The sequence below is a fragment of the Gordionus sp. m RMFG-2023 genome, chromosome 1 (genome assembly GCF_954871325.1).
Source record: "Gordionus sp. m RMFG-2023 chromosome 1, tfGorSpeb1-WG-v2, whole genome shotgun sequence".
Classification (NCBI taxonomy): Eukaryota; Metazoa; Nematomorpha; class Gordioida; order Chordodea; family Parachordodidae; genus Gordionus; species Gordionus sp. m RMFG-2023.
In genome coordinates, this window is record NC_088775.1 from 85,231,915 (window position 1) to 85,254,995 (window position 23,081).

The 23,081-nt window shown below is 27.2% G+C and overlaps 2 protein-coding genes across 2 annotated transcripts in view; one reads left to right on the top strand and one right to left on the bottom strand.

Moving 5' to 3' along the window:
- Positions 1–6,569, bottom strand: LOC135930861 (protein TsetseEP-like). Its single transcript, XM_065467655.1, has 6 exons — positions 6,551–6,569; positions 5,397–5,988; positions 1,724–1,784; positions 290–476; positions 176–246; positions 1–30 (listed from the first exon to the last, which is right to left on the bottom strand). Exons 1-6 carry the CDS (start codon positions 6,567–6,569, stop codon positions 1–3), a joined length of 960 nt encoding a protein of 319 aa, XP_065323727.1.
- Positions 6,544–23,081, top strand: part of LOC135931876 (very-long-chain (3R)-3-hydroxyacyl-CoA dehydratase 2-like) — a 23,468-nt gene continuing 6,930 nt past the window's right edge. Inside the window, exons 1-6 of the mRNA XM_065469182.1 lie at positions 6,544–6,648; positions 6,685–6,802; positions 6,855–6,962; positions 7,002–7,129; positions 7,300–7,339; positions 18,156–18,291. Coding sequence (XP_065325254.1) covers positions 6,584–6,648; positions 6,685–6,802; positions 6,855–6,962; positions 7,002–7,129; positions 7,300–7,339; positions 18,156–18,291 — 595 coding nt within the window. The 5' untranslated portion in view covers positions 6,544–6,583. The remainder of the gene's footprint in view (positions 6,649–6,684; positions 6,803–6,854; positions 6,963–7,001; positions 7,130–7,299; positions 7,340–18,155; positions 18,292–23,081) is intronic.

Sequence of the window (23,081 nt, forward strand, 5' to 3'; positions counted from 1 at the left end):
TTAGAGTTTGTCTCGTCCAAATTTTAAAGCCTTTGTTACAATAATGAATCATCTCTTTAAAACTATTATGTTCTATATTTCTAAATGAAATATTGGTTAGGATGAGATATTTTAATATCAGCATATTTAATTTTATATTTTCTTGATTTGTGGGTTTTCTTATTCCCGGCATAACATCAGGGGTTGTGATAGATGTTTCTGATATTATATTAGGATGAGATAATCCCAAGTGTCTTTTTAAATTTGCTAAAAATTAACAAAAATATAATTTATAGGAATAAAATATTACTTGTGGAAGTTGTATTTTTGTACTTTTTTGAGCAATGAATACACTTCTTATGATTTTTGGTGGGAGTCTCAACAAAACTCCCCTTTATATCTAACGATATAGAGGAATTATTAAAGGAGGTTTCGGGTGTCGATTGTGCAAATTCAGCTAAGAAATCAAGGCCAATATTTTCGAGTTGGATGTCCATCTAAAAAAAAATTTTTTAAATATAATTTACGTGAATTAAGCGCATTAGCCATAAAACGTCATATATATATCAGAAATATATATACAACAGAGCAACGTTTGGTTCTCTCATGAAAAACCCATCTAACTGGGATAGAAGATGGGAAATACTTAAATAATTGGACCATACACGTTTTTTGGGAAGGCCGCGGTTACCCGTGCGCGCAAGAGGCAAAACCCCTTACTTAAACGCCCATGGGAAATAAAAATAGAGATGAAAAGGTAATGTAGATTTGACTTATATGCACCATATAATATTAATATAATAATATTAGAAGAAAATAAGGTATCAAAACTTACGTATAGGAAAATAAAATAGAATAATCGTCCAGTAGAGTGTAGAAAATTAGGTTAAAATATAAAGAGGAAGTAATTTTTTTATCAAAATAAAATTATTTTATCAAAATGAATTTTTTATAAATTTTCTCACTTTTAAATACTTTTTTTATTACTATGATTTATAAAAAACAATAAATATATAATTATTTATTACTAAAGTAAAGAAAAGAGGGAGGGAGGGAGATGGTTTATATTTAATTTTGTAATTCTTTTATAAAAATGTTTCTGTCTAAAATAATTATTATATTTTTACCCAGATTGAATTTAAATTTAGAAAAAGAAAAGGAAAGAAAGACAAAGAAGAACTAATAATTACCCCCTAATTTTTATAAAAAAAAATCCATATTCATAGAGTTAGCTAAAAAATAATATTTTTTTTTTATTTATTATTTTTTATAAAAAAAGGGAGGGAATAGAATTGGTAGTTATGCTATTACTGAAAAAACAAAAAATAAGTAAAAAAACGGAAGTTATTAATATTAAATAAAATAAAACTTAAATTTTTTTCGGCAAAAGAATTCAAAAGTAGAATTAGTGTTGTTAATTGGTTGGTTGTGTAGTGCTCAGACCCGGGGTTTGGGTCTAAAATATCGACTAAACCAGCTCTGAGCACGAACCCCGAGCACAGACCCGGGGTTTGTGCTCGGGGTTCAGACCCTAGGATTTTTTGATTATTATAGTCCTGCTCCTGCAAAAGCTAGTAAGCTTCGGTTCTCAGCAGGGCATAGAAAATTATAATAAATGTATAGAAAGAGAATATATAATTCGGTCATTTAATAATATAGAGATTTTAGAAAAAGATACAAATCTTTTGAATTATTGGGAAAATGTAAAGAATAGTATGCCAGAACTTTATAAGTAAGCTATAACTGTGCTAACAGTTCCAGCTACGCAGGTATCCGTAGAAAGAGCATTTTCTAAAGATTTTTCTCTAATATTAATATATATGGTTTATTATTAAATTTTTTTTAAATCAAATTTATAAGAACCGGAACAAACCGAAAAGAACCGTTATAAATTAATTATAAACCGAACCGATTTAAATTTTTTCAAAAAAAACCGAAAAAACCTTTATAAAATTTTAAACTAAAAACCGTAACGAACCGAACCTCTATACTTAATGGTTCGAAACCCTGTTGAAAAGGGGTCGGCCAAATCGTGATCGATTTAACGAAATTCATTTAAATAATTATATTTATATTTATTCAAATAACACATTACATAAATATTATATTTAGAAATATTCATATAATAATTTTATAAAAAATCGGAAGTATTTATTTTTTAGTAATTATATAAAGAAATATTTTCTTTTATAAACAAATTTCTCCCCCCCCCCCCCCTATTATTTTCGCTTAATATGGCTCATAAAAAGTTAGATAAAATTATAATAAGAAAAATGGGGGGAAAAAGTTCAAAATTTAAAAAAAATTATTTATCCTTCATTTTATTTTTTATTTTATCAAAAAAAATTTTTTTTGCGATTTTATTTAATGAAAATAAACAATATTTAAATTATTTAGGCAATCGTTTTGTTTACAATACTGAAATTTATTATTAGGAAAAAAGGCAATATTTTTTTGTTTTACAAAGCTTATTAAAAACGTTTTAAAAACTTATGACAGCTAGATAATATGATATTAGGCCCTCTGGGCCGCTGGCCAGAAACATTACTTTTTAAAAACTTCGGCACTAATTTCATAGACCTGCAGAGGTGCCATTTGCACGGCCCGGCCTGGATTTTTTCTCAAATTTTTTTTCGAAAAGGCCCGTCCCGTCTCAGCTTTTTTAAAATAAATTTTCAGGCCTGAATATTTTTAAAAATACATTTTCAGACCAGGCCCAGATTTTTTTAAATATATTAGATTTATATAGCTAATAATGGCGATTTAAAATATTTGGTTTTAAAATATACGGGTCCGCCTCGGATTATTTTTAAAATAAATTTTCAGGCCCGGCCTGGGTTAATTTAAAAAAATTAAAATAGGGGCCAGTGTACTCAGGTCGGGCTGAGCCGGACCAGCAGGTCTCTGACTAATTTATTAAGACCAATAATGGGGAATTATAAAATATATGGAATTATAATTAAACGACCCGAGATAAATTTTTTTATCCCGAAGCTAACTAGCTTTTGCAGGAGCAGGACTATATAATAATTAAAAAATCCCCGGGTCTGTGCTCGGGGTTCGTGCTCATAGCAAGTATTAGCACAAATTTGGGTCGTATATTTTACGACCAAGCAAATTAACAACACTAAGTAGAATGAATAGAAATAGAATTGTTAATTTTTTCATTTGAAAGAGATAATTTTTTTTTTTTAAAAATATTAAATCAAGGAAGGAGGGGGAGGGGTATTTTTAAGATCAAAATTATAATACATATACTTTATTTAAGATTATATATATATATTTATTGTCATTACAATATTTAATAAATATTGTATAATCAAGTTTAAGGTGTGCATAAGATCTATTTTTATGGGGATTAGGTGTGGAATAACTAAGTAGTTTTTTTCTTTACAATAGTTAAAAATGAAATGTGATAACACTATCCCCGGTCTATTTTGAACCTTGGCATATATAAATTAAGAAGAATTAAATAAAATTTCAGTTACTAGAATATTTTATTGATAAATGGTTAATTTATATAAAAATTAATCCTAATAAACAAATATATTATGCAATTTGAAATAAATATTTCATAAATTAATATTCTTTTTAGAAAAATGTTAACAACTATACGTATTACTGATTATTTTCGCTTTACAATGTTAACTATAAAGTGTGACTAAAAAAAGGCCGTTTTAATCTCTACTCTCTCACTCTTAAACATTTTAAAAAGATTAATTGATGAGTACTTAATATTTATAAATTTATCATTTGCCAATCACTAACCAAAAACAATTATAAAAGTAAAAACTATAACATTACTCATTAAACTGTCTTTATCGGATTTTGATGGCGATTCAAAATCAATTACATCTAAATTAAAAGGGATTTCCCCAATTCCAGAATATTTTTGAATCATATGATTTTGCGATCCTTATAGATATATTTTTTTTATCTTTTCTGTCTATTTAATTTAGAAATAAAATATTAGTTATATTTTGAAAAATTTTGTATGAATCTAATATTAAAAAGTAGTCTTAAACGAAGTTAGCCACAAGGACAAGCAGTAATTATGAAGCGTAAGCCAATATATATTGCATAGTTGTTGTAATACATACAGGTTAAAGCTTTAACATATATTATTTTCCCCTTAATTACTCAGAATTACTACTTAAAGTAATTTTTACTGAATTCTCAAAAGTTGCCAAGTAAAAATTTTAATTTTCTCAAAATTAAATTTCTTAGAAAATATAATATATAGCTCAGCAATTTTTACTATATATTTTTATTTTTAAGTGAAGCATGATTATTTGAGTTTTCAAATTAATCATTAATCTATGTCTTCTGGTGGTTTAAATCATGACAGGTTGGGGGTAAACATTTTCCCAAAAAAATATCTAGACAAAGGTATCAAATCCTCTCCATCTTTCCTGATGTCGAAATCTTCAATCGATTTCTGTTTTCGTAAGAATATCCCAAATCGACATTTCTTTAAACTATAACTAGGAATTATTAGTCCCTTAATGGGCATGGTGGGCATAGTTTATTCCACTAAACTAACTTTAGGTGGGAATTGATTGTTTCTTATAAAAATTACTGCCTTAATTAACTATTAAACATGACGTTTATACTTTTGAAATTCATTTTATCACTTAAAATATTTATTCCCTCAAAACTATCAAAAGTAATAACAATTTCTTTGAAATTATTTTATTCATTCTATGACAAATATAAAATTATTCACAAAAATAAAATGAATATCAAAAAAGATAACGTTGTTTAACAAATTTATATTAAGTTTGATGATTAAAATATCGTTTAAAGTATATTTGTCAAATTTATTTCGTAATGTGGTTACTTCTTAGTGCACTGAAGGATCTTTCTATCGATATATGTGAGCAAAGATCAGCTAGAACTACTCGCTAGAGGGATATTTTGGATAAATGTAAAAATATTTTGGTGGGAAGGCAATTTTAAGCTATACAATACATTAATTTGTAATATCCATTATCGAATTAGAGTTAAACAACAAATAAATGCATTTCAGCTTAAAATTAAAGTAGAGTCAACTCCTGAGGTGACTAATGTCAACTCCTGAGGTGACTTATGTCAACTCCTGAGCCAGCATATCTAATCTGTTTGAGGCTTAGCCATTTTTTACAACTTTAGGGTAAGAATTAAATCAACATAAATTATCCTCATTTTTCGATGATATATGAATTATAAATATCTAAAAATCGATAAATTCCTATAATAAATTTTTCACGGTCTTAGAAGGTAATTATTTTGAATTCCATATCAATTATTTAATTAATATGAAATTGAATTACTCGTCCTCTAATTTTTAATTTTCAGAATATAAATATACAATTTTTTTAAAAAGACTATTATTGAAATATTCGTCCTCTATGCATAAAATTGAGCAAAACATTAACAATAAATTATTATAAGTTGATTTGGTTTGGTGCTCGGATCTGTGCTCTGGTCGATGCTCGGGTCGGTGCTCGGGTCTGTGCTCGGGTCTGTGCTCGGGTCGGTGCTCGGGTTTGTGCTCGGGTCGGTGCTCGGGTTGATGCTCGGGTCGGTGCTCGGGTCGATGCTCGGGTCTGTGCTCGGATCTGTGCTCGGGTCGATGCTCGGGTCCGTGCTCGGGTCGATGCTCAGGTCGATGCTCTTGTCTGTGCTCGGGTCTGTGCTCGGGTTGATGCTCGGGTCGGTGCTCGGGTCGATGCTCGGGTCCGTGCTCGGGTCGGTGCTCGGGTCGATGCTCGGGTCGATGCTCGGGTCTGTGCTCGGGTCGATGCTCGGGTCTGTGCTCGGGTTGATGCTCGGGTCTGTGCTCGGGTCGGTGCTCGGGTCGATGCTCGGGTCTGTGCTCGGGTCGGTGCTCTTGTCTGTGCTCGGGTCCGTGCTCGGGTCTGTGCTCGGGTCTGTGCTCGGGTCGGTGCTCGGGTCGGTGCTCGGGTCGATGCTTGGGTCGGTGCTCGGGTCTATGAATTTGGTCGACCAGGTCGACCAATTTGGTTGCTTTGGTTTTGGTTCATTTTTTCGACCAAAAACCCAACCAAAAATCATGCTAATTCGACCCAACCAAGCAATTTAACAACCTGCCCCTAATTATCGCCTCGTAGAAATATCGCCGCATAGGATTATCGCCACGTAGAATTATCACCGCGATTAGCGCCGCACCGTATTGTCGTGATACCATAATTACAATTTATTATTAAATTAACGGAAGAAATTTACAATATAAAAAAATCAAAATTTTTAAAAAAAATACATGTTTTTTGTTTCTGCAGCTTTATCTACGTAAGTATTCGCTCAAAATAATAGATCAGAATAAATTTTAATCTTTATTATTCTTAAGTAATAATTATTACAAGATTTATAAGAATGTGTATATTTTGATGATCGTAATTGAATAGAATTAATAATCTTTATATCGTTTTTTAATTATTTTATATAATATAAAAAGTAATGGTAATAGTCAATTAACAAACTGAGGCCATTAACTATATTATTATTATAATAATACAATATAATTAAGATAATATTACAGCGAATTATAAATGTATTTCCGAACACTTACCACCATATGGCATAAGCATTTGTTCATTCGACGATGCTCTCGGTAAAATCAGCTGCGAGATTCTATTTATTATTATATAATTTGGTGTGTCTTTCAGGGTAATATTTTAACTTAAGAACTCATAAATTTTTTAGATGGAGCGCAATATTCACCATGATGTGTATCCATATCTCATTTACAGGATCTATAGATGGTGTATACTATTCAGTAGAATCTTTAGTTCAACTCTTTCAAACATTGGCCATTTTAGAAGTATTTTAGTATTAGCATTTTATTTTATCTAATTCCTTTTATAAATTAATAGTTATTTCATGCTATTTTTGGTTTAGTAAAATCATCACCTACATTTGTATTTCTACAACTATTTGGAAGATTATTTATAGTTTGGGTTACTTTTTATGAACCATATCAAGTATATTATTGAATACATTTAATATATTATTTATTTTAGGTAACCTCAGATTTAGGTTCATTTTTTATTATATTAGCCTGGAGTATTACTGAAAATATAAGATATTCATATTATGCCTGGACAATTTATAATTCTAACACTTTACCATATTTGATGATCTGGCTGAGGTAAGTTTAACTGATTTGAAATTATTTTATGATTTAAATATATATATTTACATTTTAAAATGTATTTATCTATTTACTGGATAATACTGTGAACATTTAATTTTCTTTATTATGTTATGTACACATTTTCCTTAAATTTAATTTTTTTTATTATTAAATAAAATTTGTAGGTACAATGCTTTTATAGTCCTGTATCCAATTGGAGTTCTAGTAATTTATATATTTTTGTAATAAATATAATTTTAGCTTAAGATATAATTCTAAGTTATTTATGGAATATCTTTCTTTTGATTGGGATTAACCATTTTTTTTTAGATATTATACTACAGATCAAACCTTTTGATATATAGGTTTGGTTCAGGTTCCAGGAAAAAAAATAAAAAGGTTTGGTTTAAGTTAAGGAATAAAATTTTATAGGTGCAATTCATATTCAAATACCTCTAATGAAGGTTCAGAGAAAGAAATAATATATTGATTATATAATAATAATTGTGAATTTTTTTTTAAAAAAAATATCAATCCTAGTTATACCACTGATTTAAAAAATAATAGTTAACTTGCAAATAAAAAGTTCTTTTTTTGAATTAAGATCTGATATTACAAATCTATTAAAGTTTACAAAACTGAATTATAATAAAAAAATTTATTGTATAGAGAAAAAGCTTATTTATAGCATATTAAATGTTTTGATACCTAAATTTATAAAATTATTAAATTTTTGCACTTGTTGTTTGAATTTCAAGTATGGTAGTATATACTCATCATATAACATAAGGAGTACTTTTTTTTTTTTTATCTAAAATGGGTTCTACAATAGCGATTTCAAGTTAAATGCCCCATTTTTCTAAGACGGGTCAGTTGATTTTATTATGGGATTGGCATTGCTCAAGTAAAATTCAAACAATTGATAAGTCGGTCAAAAACTCGATTTAACAAGACTGGGTCGAGTCTTTTCCACCAAATCCCATGTAATACACTGAAAACAAAATTCACCGAGAAATCGTTGTTAGGAATGTGACTAAATGTTGTATTTATAAAAAAAGATACCTTTTAATATGAATTATCTTCAGGCAAAAATAGTGTTAAACAACTCAATTTGAGCCGATTTTTAAAAATGGCCAACTCAATATTTTATCCAAAAAAAATATTACATTAGCCTGAAAATTTTGGGCAGAAATGCCACAATGGTTTGAAGACCTATTAGCGAAATGAAGCCTAGGCAATATTTTTATAGTTAAAATATTGAGTTCGCCATTTTTAAAAATCGGCTCAAATCGACCCATTTAACTTTACTAGGGCCACAAATAAATATTGATTATATCTTAAATCGTCGAAAACCTAGATTTATCAATTTTTGCCAAAAAAATACCTAAACCTCTAAATTTGGTGAAAAGAAATACAAAACGTACTGCCATCTTTATGCGAAATCTTGAGGCTTCTACGGAATATTATTTTAGCTCTAATCTTGATTGGGCCCATATTTTTTTTAAAAAAAAATGCAAAATCGTGGCTTTCTACAACACTATATCTAGTTCTGATTGTGATATTTTTTAAAACGTTATGCTATCTATAAACATTGTTAGAGGATAGGATATATGCTAAAATTACTTTAAATCTATCTATGTGTCGTGTATATTATTTTTCATTATTTCATCATGAAAATAAATGCTTTGTTAGAAACTTTATTAGGATACTATGAAAGCCAGATTTTTAAGGAGACTCATCACCCTGCATTTACAGTTAGTGAAATTCACGGCGGAAAATACAAAAGAATTCACCTTTGTCGGCAGATTTCTCATGTATCCAATTATTTAAGTATTCACTCCTCTCTATCTAGGATAACATGTTCTTCTTTTTTAAGTTTTGTTTTAAATATTTTCCATAAATTTTAACATTTTATTTTGTATTTTTTCGAAAATAATAATTATTAATTGGCCTTAAAACCAGATGTGATCATCACATAAATTGAAAAAAGAAAATATAGAGGAAGGAAATATCTTTTTTTAAAGAAAAAATATATACAATCAAACCTGTCTAATTTGGGAAATTAATAATTTGTGTAACTCCCAAATTTGACTAATTTCTACTTAGTTAGTTACTATTCGAAAATGCTTTAATACTTGAAAAGTAGGCAGATTTTAATTTTTTTGTTTATATGCGCAAGACCTTTATAAGGTGGACTTTTGTTTATTTTTGTGTCATTTATTCATTTATTTTATCATCTTTTCAAAACTATTTATGTATAACAAATACAATGCATATAGTTTATTTTTAAAAAAATTTAGGTTATTAAATTTCTAAATCATCATACTCAAAGAGAATGTGCTAAAAGATTTTATATTTTTAAAGAAACTGTTTAAATATTTTCATAAATATAGATACTTTATTTGCTTTTAAAAAAATTAATTATATACTCTATAGAATTTTTAGTGACATATTCCTATTTTTTTTTTTCTGTATTTTTCAGGTTATTTAATTTCTTCATCTCTCAATTTTACCTCTTGATTTTGCCTTTCACCTTTTCTATGAATTACTTACTTCACTGACTTCAGCTTTTATTTATCTTATTGACTTAATATACTAATTTAAATCAGTCCGTCCCATATTTTTAATTAAATATACGTTGTACTTCTATGCATTCCCATTATATGAGTTAAGATATATTAATGACATTTTTGAGGAATAGTTTGTGATTTGCGTTTCCTATGTGGGCTAAAATTTTTCTTTGGCTCTTTTTAACTTAGTTTTTGGGTATGTTTTTGTAATTTTTCCATAGTTTTTGAGTTTGTAATGTTTCTGGGGTAGAGGGTATCCTCTTTTGTTTATGAGACATTTATTTGTTTATAGTCATCTGTTTCTTTTATTTTATTTATTTATTTTTCTCTTCCCTAGTTTCTTTAGTCTCTCTATAGACAAATATAGGAATAGTGAATGTGTCCTCAGTCTAGAAATTACCGATTTCTCTCTTATCTTTCATACTTTTTGTATACATTTAAAAGTTTCCACTCGCTTTTGTATTCTAATTTCTCTTCTTCTTTGCAACTACTTCCATTATTAAGTATATTTCTTAAATACGTTGTGACTACATTTACCCTGTTTCTAACTATAAGTTTTTGAAGTGATTACTTGTTTTTTCTTTAAAAAAATAAGGAATAAAAAAAAAAACTTTTTTTCTTTTATTATCGCTAGTTAACTAGATCTAACGTCTTTAACTTTTTCAAAACATTACATCTAAATTGAAGTCTACATATAATACATTGGTCGTTGCCAGTGTTTCTTCTTGTTTTTATTTTTATGATCTTTATTTATTTAGGAGTGGCAAGAGTTTAGCCTTGTTTTACTCCTTTTTACCTTGGAGGTAGGGGATTTTCTTCGTCATTGATTTCGAAGCACAACATGTATTAGTGGTTTTCTGGATCTGGAAGATGTTTGGGGTCTTCCATTTTCTGACAAAACTGCATGGTTAACATTATCAATAGCTCTGTTATAATTCACAAATGTAAAGCAGAAGGGGGTTTGTACTTAGTTTTTCTGCATGATTATTTTTCTAAATTAATTTTTGGCTCCAGTATTTTCTTTTCTTGGCCTGTATATACTTATGTATTTTTTTTTTGGGGGGGGGGGGAGTTTTACGGTGTGGGTGATATGCTTTTTTTTCCATGCTATAGGATGTGATGGCTATAGCTCAATAACCCTTAAATTTCTCTGGTCTTAGTTTTTTTGGGTAGTTACTTAGGTAGGATTTTGATCCATCCCACTGCAGTAGTTCCGCTCTCCCATATTCTATTAAATGAGGGCAAATAGGTAGCGATATTGTTATAGGTGCTATTTTTTGGTTTTTCTGCTGTGATATTATTTGGCCCTGGAGCTTTGCTTTTTCTTAGTCTTTGTTCACTTGTTATTCATTTATGGAGAAACCAGTCGACAGGGGGGTGGCGAGGTTTGTAAATATGTTTCATGAATATTATAGCGATCCCTATGTATTTTGTAGTTTGTTTTTAGATCCCGCCACAACTTTTTGGGTGTGGATGGATCTGTCATTAGGATCAACAAAATTTCCAGAATGATTGACCCGATAATGGAAATAATTAGCTTTATCTAAGATAAATAGATTTAAATTTATTACCACTTTTGATTTATAGGAAAAATATATTTGCATACCCTAACCACGAGCAGGGTTGCCAGGTCAAAATTTTCAAATTGTGGGAGAAATTCGGTATTTTGTGGGAGTAATATAAAAATTGTGGGAGAAATATGGAAATTGCTAAAAAAGGGGCCGGGATTTAGAATTGACTTAGTTATCCGCTTATTATTTTTTATAAATATAAATTCGAATCTATTTTCCAAAATAAAATAGTAATTATTTTTCAAAATAAAATAGCCAACTATTTTTCAAAATAAAATAGCCAACTATTTAAAATAAAATAGCCAACTATTTTTTCAAAATAAAATAGCCAACTATTTTTCAAAATAAAATAGCCAACTATTTTTCAAAATAAAATAGCCAACTATTTTTCAAAATAAAATATCCAACTCTTTTTCAAAATAAAATAGGTAACTATTTTCCAAAATAAAATACGCAACTATTTTTCAAAATAGGTAATTATAGTACGACACAAAATTTCTTAAATACTATCTTTATTATTAAAATAACATATTGATTTATTATAATATATTAATTTTGTTTAAAAATAATAACCAACGATCTTTTTTATATACAAAAGAATGTAAACAAGATAAAATTTTATAAAATTTGTAATTTTACAATGTAAAAAAATATATTTTATGCTAATGTATAAATAAGATTTTATAAAAAAACAAACAATTTTAAATTTACAATGTAAAAAATAATTATAATCAGTGCGGGGAAGTTGTTCTATAGTATTTAGTTAATACAATGGGGGAAGGGAATATGATATTTTGAGGCACCAAAAATCTTCAAAGCATAAATCAGTACAGGGCAGTCTATCAACATCTATTGCAAAAAAAAATATTCTTCAAAAATAAGAAATAATATAGATGCAACTAAAGTTGCGGAAATGGTAAATACCTATCATGCAGTACAACATTTAGAGAGCTACTTAACATCACAATGTTGGTAAAATCTTTCCCCATAATATTTAACGACTAATATAAATGAAAAGTATACTTTGTAGAACACAAATGAGCAAGGCTATCATCAATGTTTTAGGATATAAATCCAGAAGGTCAATTCTTGACGATTTGAAAGATGTGCAAACATATGCAATTCTAACAGATGCATCTAATAAGGAGATATCAAAACATTTCCCTTGATCCTCCCCTATTTCAACAAAATTAATGTCATTTCAATAAAACTATTAAAAAATTTTTCTCCAGATATGAAATATCCAAAGACATCGCTAACCATATATAATGGTAAATATGGCAGATTTAGCAATACCAATGAATTGCATGGCAGCTTTCTGATCTGATAATTCCTCAGTGAATTTGGCAACAACCAGAGTGTATTTACAGAATTTAGTCAGCATAATGTTGGTTGACAGGTTCCTCCTAATACGCGCCATCGTAGAATTTTAAAATTTTACAAACCTTTAAAAAATAAATAGATTATAAAAGCTGTCCTAATATTTTGAAAAAAATTTTCAAAAATAAATGGCTGAAGTATATTTAGGAATTTTACATATAGGAAATCTACTATATGCTGCTAATATGCAGTTGCAATCAGAAGAATATAATTTAATAAAGGTTCACTAAATAATGCTGCAGAAATACCAAAGTAAGAATATTATTACTATTATCGGATAATTATTAATAAGATTTAATATGATGTCATGTTTGAGGAGATTGTAATGCTTCTTTATTTATATGATTTGCCAAAATATTCAAAATATCAATTTTACAATGTAAAAAATAAATTTATTTGATTTTATGCAAATGTATAAATAAGATTTTATAAAATATAGAAAGTCAAATAGTTATAGTTAATTATATTTTATTTGAGATTTAAATAATGGAACTAAACGTTTACCGTCGTTATTAAGATATTTATAAAATTCCTGGCATGACATTTTATAATTTTGTATAACCATTAACTCGGCCTCTAATGTTGTTAAAGCAATTCGATTTCTCTCCTTTCTCCAGGCAGTCCTCATCATGCTAAAAATGCGCTCCGATGAGGTAAGGAGAAAACATACTCGCAAATTTTTTCCAAGCATGGGGATTTATCTTTATTACGAAAAAATTCCACCCATTTCTCCTCTGCTTTTAGACCATCTAACTTTAAGTATTCTGGCGAATCATAAAAAATGGAAAAAATTACAATCTCTTCAAACAAGGCTTCAATGTCTATCGGTAATTTTAATATATTTATTAAATTACAAAAACCATCAAATGATGGTTTCTGTTCCAAGGTCATAATATTTAAACATTTGTAAATAGAGTTATTAAAATCAAATTTTGATTGTAAATATTCTAAAATTGTCTTAATAAAAATATCTGCTTCATTTAAAAATATATTAATTAGAGTATTATTTGAACATTTTAATATAATATTTTTAGCAATAGCGCCATAAAATTTATTATCTATTTTTAACTGTAGAGATGAACAGAGCTGTAGCATGATTTTGTGAATCTTTATCAATAAAGAATCTTCTGATTGCAACTGATTATTAACTACATGAAGTAGATTTCCTACATGTGAAACTAATCCCAAATATGCTTCTGACATTTCATCCTCGAAAAAAATTTTCAAAATTTTAGGACAGCTTTTAAAATCTTTATTTAAGAAGTATTTCTTTAAGGGTTCGTAAAATTTTAAAATTCTCTCGATGACAGGTATTAATGATAACCACCTGATAGGTACATATCGCAACAACTCACACCATTCCAAATCAGACCACTCCACCAATTCTTTTAATTCAGTGACTCTTTTAGTTGATGAACTAAATTCGTTAAAACATTTCATCACAATTACTTCGACATCTACAGATAGTACATTCATTGCCTTCTTGCAAGAATTATGCAGCATATGGCATATACAGCCAATTGGTATTAATTCATTATTGTGCTGCCTCAATTCGGTAAATACACTTTGATTTTTGCCAAAATTAACAGAGGCATTATCAGCGCAGAAAGCTGACATGCAACTCATTGATAACCCTGAATCAGCTATATTTACCATTATGTGGTTAGCTATATCGTTGGATTTTTCATTATCGGATGAAAAAAATTTCAATAGTTTTATAGAAATGCCCTTATTCTTGTTGAAATAGCGAAGGATCAGGGGAAATGTTTTAATATTTCTCTTATTTGATGCATCTGTTAAAATAGCATATGGATGTCCTTCTTTCAAATCGTCTAGAATTGACCTCTTGGATTCAGGTCCTAACACATTTGTGATAGCCTTGCTCATTTTTGTCCTACCACAAGTAAAGTTAGCACTTATTTTAGAGCCGTTAAATATTATGGGGAAAAGATTCGACCCATATTGTGATGACAGATAGCTCTGTGAATGTTGAACTACATGATATGTGTATACAGTTTCCGCAATTGTAGTTGCATTTGTATTATTTATTATTTTTGGAGAATATTTTTGTATTGCAATAGACATTGATAGACTCCCCTGTACTGACTTATGCTTTGACGATTTTTGGTGTCGCAAAATATCATATTCCCCCCCCCCCCCTATTGTAGTAACTAAATACTGCAGAACATATTCTACATTTAGCATGGCTATCCGTAAGCCTCATCAACCAAACATATTTTTGCTCCCATAACTTGTTATATTTACATATATATTTTCTTCTTTTATTCACTTTCTCGGATTCTATAGTATATAAAATATAAAAAGATAATCAATTTTGTTAGGATATTTAAAGAAAAATTAATTATCAAAGTGCTATTTTATTAAAAAAATGATTTATATGAACTAAAAACATATACTAATTTTTATATGCTGATGGTACGCATATTTTTAAAATGATAATATTTGGTAGATTGTCGTTTGTTATAACTGAGCTATTGTTGAATAATATATCAATTATATTTATAATCTTTTGCTTGACATATACTTTATGGAATAATATAAAAGTAAGTAGTGAAAAATATTATTTAATCAATATTATTCATCCACTAACTTTATTTAAAAGAATTAGAGATTAGAATAATATCCACTTCTAAAAGTTCTATTCTTCTAACACATAAATTTTGAAAATGTCGAGTGGAGCACTGCAATTCTAGATAACGATATAAAATATATTAAGTAATTTAAAATATATTTATAATAATTATACATACTGTTCTAACTTCTATTCTTTCTAACACAAAAATTTTGAAAATGTCGAGTGAGAATTGGAGAATTTTATAAAAAATATATTTTAGAGCGGAAAAATAAAAAAAAGAACTAGACATATTTTTCGAATAAATATTTAAAATTTATTTTAAAAATATAAAAATAATCAAATACTGTCTCTCAAAATTATTATTTATATATTAGAAACATTAAAATGCTAAAAAAAAATTGTGGGAGAAATTAAAAAATTGTGGGAGCTTTTTGTGGGAGATTTCTAATTGTGGGAGTTTTGTGGGAGTGAGATGTATGTGGGTAAACTAAAAAATTGTGGGAGACTCCCACTGATTGGGGGAGACATGGCAACCCTGACCACGAGTCAGTCATTTTCGTCGAATCTTGCATCACATTATCTTTAACCACACGCAGTGTGGTATCTTGATCCCTTGTTGTAGTAGTCAGAAAAATTTTATTAGTCTCCCGACATATGCCACCAATGATCCATATAGCCTCGGAGGTCAAATGCCAACCACGATTATATTTGCGCTTCCACACATGAGTTTCATCAATTTCAATAACGCGGCCGGGTTCCCCGATCTTTAAATAATTGGAAGCTATATGGAACTCACATACTTTACGAAATTTTTTGAACCTACATAAGTGAAATAAAAAACCATATTTTACTTTAAATTACCATCTAGAAATTGCATTCCTATCATAAACTAATTCTATCGAAGCATTTAAAATTGTATAACGGCCTAAAAATATTTTGAATATTTTTTGAAGAATTAGTACTTATGGGCAAGTACACTAGTCTTAAAAATTTCCCAACGTCCCGAATCCCTTCAAAAATAGAATCTAAAAATTGGTCATTTATAATATCAAAATTAATATTACCTTTCCATATCGAATGTGATCTACGACACCTATTGCATCGGTATCGCAAGCTCTTCTTGTTTTTTTCTACCCTCATTATGGAAATGCAACAAGTATATATTGGTGGCATATGTCGGGAGACTAATGAAGTTTTTCTGACTGCTACAACAACAAGGGATCAAGATACTACACTGCGTGTGGTTAAAGATAATGTGATGCAAGATTCGACGATAATTACTGACTCGTGGTTAGGGTATGCAAATATATTTTTCCTGTAAATCAAAAGTGGTAAAAAATTTAAATCTATTTATCTTAGATATAATAGGCTAGAACAAGCTAATTATTTCCATTATCGGGTCAATCATTCTCGAAATTTTGTTGATCCTAATGACAGATCCATCCACACCCAAAAAGTCGAAAGGCTGTGGCTGGATCTAAAAACAAACTTCAAAAGACATGGGGATCGCGATAATATTCATGAATATCTTTTTGAATATAGATATTTTAGAAAATATAAAATGTTAAATCGTTCTTATATTTTTATTCATTTTATAAATGATTGTATTAACTTTAATAATATATTTCAATTCAATGAATAAAATTGAGTATTTAATACTATATATCATGTATAAATTTGAATACTATATTTAATTGCGTCATTTAATACTATTTCGATTTAACCCTTCAATAGAAAGGTTAAAAATCACTTAAACTTCAAAGGTGGGGTCAATAAAAATTTGTAGACCTAAATAAAAAATATAATTTGTAGGCAAAATTCTCCTATAAAAATAATTTAAATATTTTACCACAAAAAAAATTAAATTTGTATGCAAATATCATAAAAAAATAACAAAAAAAATTAAATAAAAATAATATACCCCCCCCCCCCCCCCCCACGAGAGTGGCAGTAACCTAGGATATTTATATAGCATATCTTATTATGCTTTACAATATTTGACAATGATTTAATAGATTGTTGCTTAAATAAATTTACAGGGGATGATTTTTTTTAGGATTAAAAGTAATAAATCTTTCCTTATCAATAATAATTTATGTAATAATGTGCAAGTTTGTATGATATATTCAGTAAGTGGTAATTTCATATCCATAGAACGATCAAAGATCATTCATTTAGCTCTTAAGATACCATATGCATATTCCACTTGTGCACAATATCAATTATATGTCTCTTGTTGTGTAAGGATACCTTTTATATGTTTTAATATGTAATAAAAAGTTTCCTATATGAAATAGTATTAATAAATACTTTGGTCATTCTCATATAATTATAAAATTTAGCCTTATTTTTCAAGATTTTAGGAAAGCTGTTATAAAATTCGCCCTCTTTTTCTTTATTAATATTAAGATTATTCATAGTAAAGAGCGATTCTATCGCAGCTATATTCATTCACAGTGCAAAGCGAGTATATTAATTCAAAATGGTATCCATCATCAAATTATTATTTTTATACAAAATGATCTTGAATAGGAGAAGATTAAAAATAATAATATTTTTTTTACTAGAATACTAAATTTTCACGTAAAAACATAGATTTTATTGATATTGATAACTCAATAAATCAAACTCTTATCACTTCCCAATTATATATCATCTAATGAATTCAAAGTAACTATTTTAGGAATCCATTAACCCAAAATTCTATATAACAATAAAGTGAAATCCTCATGACCAGCAAATTGTTCATGAGTTTTGTTTTCATCGCTCAGCCTTGACGCGCAGGCCTTTGAAGCAGGCTTTCGCGGTGCGATTTAACACCATTACTATGCAAGGCGTTAAGATCTTTCTTATATTAAAAAATATATATATATTAATTCAAATGTAAATTATGCGTTTCTTTAAAAAAATAAAAACTACTTTAGGGGGAAGTCTTGACAACTGTATCAGCTTGGGATTATCTGTCAGCATGGAGTCTTTATCCAATACAATACGAATCTAGTATAATCTATTTCAATATGGCGCATTTAGTGTTGATATTAACGATTCCTTATTTTATAGGTAAATAATATTTATTTTGATTTTTTTTTAAAGTTTAATTAATTTCAAAAAAAATTTATTTTATATTTTATAATAATAACTTATCATTGATGAGACAAATTTTTGGTGAATATTGATAACCGGTCCCAGTGACAAGGGTTCCGACGCAGGGTTCTGGACCGGAATTCGGGATCCGAAATTCAGAATTGTTTGGTTGGGGGGAATTTTGAGACCACAGACCAAACAGAGGCCGATTTATGGGCAACCCATCTAACCCGGGGTAATATGGACCCGGGCTGGGATATCTTTTAGAAAATCGGTTTTCGATTAAGTTCCAGTTTATAAATTTTTGCTAAATATAGCTATTCGGGTCCAGACCCTGGTTCCGAGGCTGTCTGTCGCATAATAAAAAGGTTAAACGAATATTTAAGAAATTTCAAATCAATTTTTTGATCCACAAATATACTACCCTTAATATAATATAGTATATGCTCAGAGTTTAGCGGGTCCTGGTAGACTAGTATTTTTTTTATAGAGATGAATAATCCGTGTTCCGAATCAGAGCCTCTTTTTTCCCACTTCCTTTTATATGTTTTTTTAAATATATTATTTATTATTTGTCTTGTTTTATGTTTGTTTACATGATTTTTTTTTCGTGTTATTTTAAAATTGTTTTAAATTTTATGCTATATTTAAAACTTTACTTTTAAAAATATATAATAAATTTATAGGAAGTAAACTTTTTAAAAATATATATTAAAAATCATATAAACTATAATATTAAGAAACGGGGAGGGGCGGAAGGTTAAAGTCCAGGCATAGAGCCTAGGATGGAGATAAAATTAGTTCCATATATCTCGAGAGATCTTTGTCTAGGATATGAGTTTTCTTTAGAATCTCCAGTGATTGTTGTTAGCAATATTCTATTCAGTTAGATTAATATATTAAATTATTCTACTTATTTTGTTTTAATGTTCAATTTGATTTTGGTTGTGCGTAAATTTTACCTAACTTTTAAGATATGACGATTGGAAAGCAAGAACAATGAATACAATAATCCAGAAAAATGTGATCATTAAATATTATAAGCAAAAATATTTAATAAAGCACCTATCTTTTCTCAAGAAAATGAAAGAGATTCAAGATTCTTAATAAAGAATCTTAGATACAGATACAAGTATCTTGCTTAAAATGTCAAAAACATACCGAGTACAAGACACAAAAGATCTTGTATCTTAGATACAAATATTCGCGGCATTGCCTAACTTTGAGTGTATTATATTATATCCAGGGTTTAACAAATTGAAAATTTGAAGATGTTTTTTCGTCCAAAATTTTGGGCTAAAATCGTTGAAGATCCAAATGTGCAAAAATATTTCTCAAAAATTATTTTTTAGCCTGCTCGGGAATTTTATAATATAATAAAATCTCTTGTGATGAAATCTTTATTGATGTTACAAAACATTTTTGGTCTAGCAAATATTTTGTTATTTCTTAAATAAAATTTTTTAGGTAAAATCTTTTATTCTATTTTGTGATCTTAAAATTTTTTTTTTCTAATAAGTTGTAAATGTGAGAATTGGTCATAATACTCATTGTATATTTTTTAATATTTGGTATAAGTAATAATGAATATTTTAAAAATGTTTTTTCATAATTTTGAAATGTTTTATATTTAATGTAAACTATAAAAGTGGCAATTTCATAAAAATCATCACAGAACCTTTAAAAATAATTTTAGCTAAAATTAGTAAAATAAGAATTTCAGTGATAATAAAATATCTGTAAAGGTGACGATTGTCATAACATTTTGTATTTTTTTAATATTAAAAATAAGTAGATTATTTTAAAAATGTTTTGACATAGTTTTAATGTATTGATATTTAATGTAAACTATAAAAGTGAGAATTGTCATAATACTCATCTCAGAACTTTTAATAAAATTTTTAGTTTAAATAAGATAGAATAAATATTTTGAGCATGTTTCGATATGGTTTCAGTTAGTGTTGCGTAATCGGCTAAAAACTACGCCTAAGCCTAATAAGGCTAAGCTTAAAAATCGGCTATGCCTAATTAGGCTAAGCCTAAAAATCGGCTAAGCCTATTAGCCTAAGCCTAAAAATCGGCTAATATTTTAGTAAAATAATTTATTTCATTTATATTTAATGTAAATATTTTATTATTATCAACAAATAAACATGATATGATTTAATATTTTTTATTTATATTATTATATTTTGAAATGAAAATAAATTTATTTATATGATGTTATTTTAATAAAAAAAATAATATGCTGCTATATTGTAAAATTGTAATATTCTTTTTAATATAATTTATTAGTGATTTTCACAATCTTCTTTATAAATACATCTTTTATTGAGGAATTATATTGTAAATTTTATTAGATAAATAAACAATCTTTTAGGTAAAATCTTTTATAATTTTTTTATCATTTTTTTAAAATTATCTATTTTTTATTAAATGAGGTGGATTTTATGAAACTTTTTTGATGATTTTATATGATCTTTTTAAGGATAATATTTTAATGTGACAATTGTCATAATCGTTATTTTATAAGTTTTTTGAATTTTTTTGAAGAAAATAGGTTAAAATAAGCATTAATAACATGTGTAAATATAAATTTAGTGAAGATGTACCAAAGAAAAGTGGCAATTGTCATAATCGTTATTTTTAAAGTTTTTTGAATTTTTTTGACGACAATATGTTAAAATAAGTATTAATAAGTTTAAATAAAAATTTAGTGAAGATGTACCATAGAAAATTGACAATTGTCATAATCGTTATTTTTAAAGTTTTTTGAATTTTTTTGAAGAAAATATGTTAAAATAAGTATTAAAAACATGTTTAAATAAAAATTTAGTGAAGATGTACCATAGAAAAGTGACAATTATCATAATCGTTATTTTATAAGTTTTTGGAATTTTTTTGAAGAAAATATGTTAAAATAAGTATTAAAAACATGTTTAAATAAAAATTTAGTGAAGATGTACCATAGAAAAGTGAAATTGTCATAATCGTTATTTTATAAGTTTTTTGAATTTTTTTGAAGAAAATATGTTAAAATAAGTATTGATAACATGTTTAAATAAAATTTAGTGAAGATGTACCATAGAAAATTGACATTGTCATAATGGTTATTTTTAAAGTTTTTTGAATTTTTTGACGAAAATATGTTAAAATAAGTATTAATAAAATGTGTAAATATAAATTTAGTGAAGACAATGAAAAGTGACAATTGTCATATTCGTTATTTTTAAAATTTTTTGAATTTTTTTGACGAAAATATGTTAAAATAAGTATTAATAACATGTGTAAATATAAATTTAGTGAAGATGTACCAATGAAAAAGTGACAATTGTCATAATCGTTATTCTTAAAGTTTTTTGAATTTTTTTGACGAAAATATTTTAAAATATGTATATATAACATGTTTAAATAAAAATTTAGTGAAGATGTACTCTAGATAAGCGACAATTGTCATAATCATTATTTTTTAAGTTTTTTGATTTTTGTTGACGAAAATATGTTAAAATGAGTAATAATAACATGTTTAAATAAAAATTTAGTGAAGATGTACTATAGAAAAGTGACAATTGTCATAATCGTTATTTTTAAAATTTCTTTGATGTAAATGGATAAAAATATAGATTGTAAAATTAAAATTGCCTGAGTATATGCCATAGAAAAACATATGGTAATAATAGATTCTTCCCCAAAAACAGGAGCAAATTGGCATTTTATTACATTTGTTCATCGGGTCAGAAATTAATATGCAAAATTTATATCATAATATCTAATCCTAAGTTAGAAATTATTATTTTTTTACCAATTTTCACCAGACAATCTTGTTTAAAATTTGGGTAAACTTTTTTTTCTATTTTAAAATCAATATCGATGCAAGTTAACTATTTTCGTCAAAAAAAATCAAAAAACTTTAAAAATAACGATTATGACAATTGTCGCTTATCTAGAGTACATCATCACTAAATTTTTATTTAAACATGTTATCAATACTTATTTTAAAATATCTTTGTCAATAAAATTCAAAAAACTTTAAAAATAATGATTATGACAATTGTCACTTTTCATTGGTACATCTTCACTAAATTTATATTTACACATGTTATTAATACTTATTTTAACACATTTTCGTCAAAAAAATTCAAAAACTTTAAAAATAACGATTATGACAATTGTCACTTTTCTATGGTACATTTTCACTAAATTTATATTTACACATGTTATTAATACTTATTTTAACATATTTTCGTCAAAAAAATTCAAAAACTTTAAAAATAGCGATTATGACAATTGTCACTTTTTATTGGTACATCTTCACTAAATTTATATTTACACATGTTATTAATACTTATTTTAACATATTTTCTTCAAAAAAATTCAAAAAACTTTAAAATTAACGATTATGACTGTCACTTTTCATTGGTACATCTTCACTAAATTTATATTTACACATTTTATTAATACTTATTTTAACATATTTTCGTCAAAAAACTTTAAAAATAGAGATTATTACAATTGTCAGTTTTCTATGGTACATCTTCACTAAATTTATATTTACACATGTTATTAATACTTATTTTAAAATATTTTCGTCAAAAAAATTCAAAAAACTTTAAAAAAAACGATTATGACAATTGTCACTTTTCTATGGTACATCTTCACTAAATTTATATTTACACATGTTATTAATACTTATTTTAACATATTTTCGTCAAAAAATTCAAAAAACTTTAAAAATAGCGATTATGACAATTGTCACTTTTCATTGG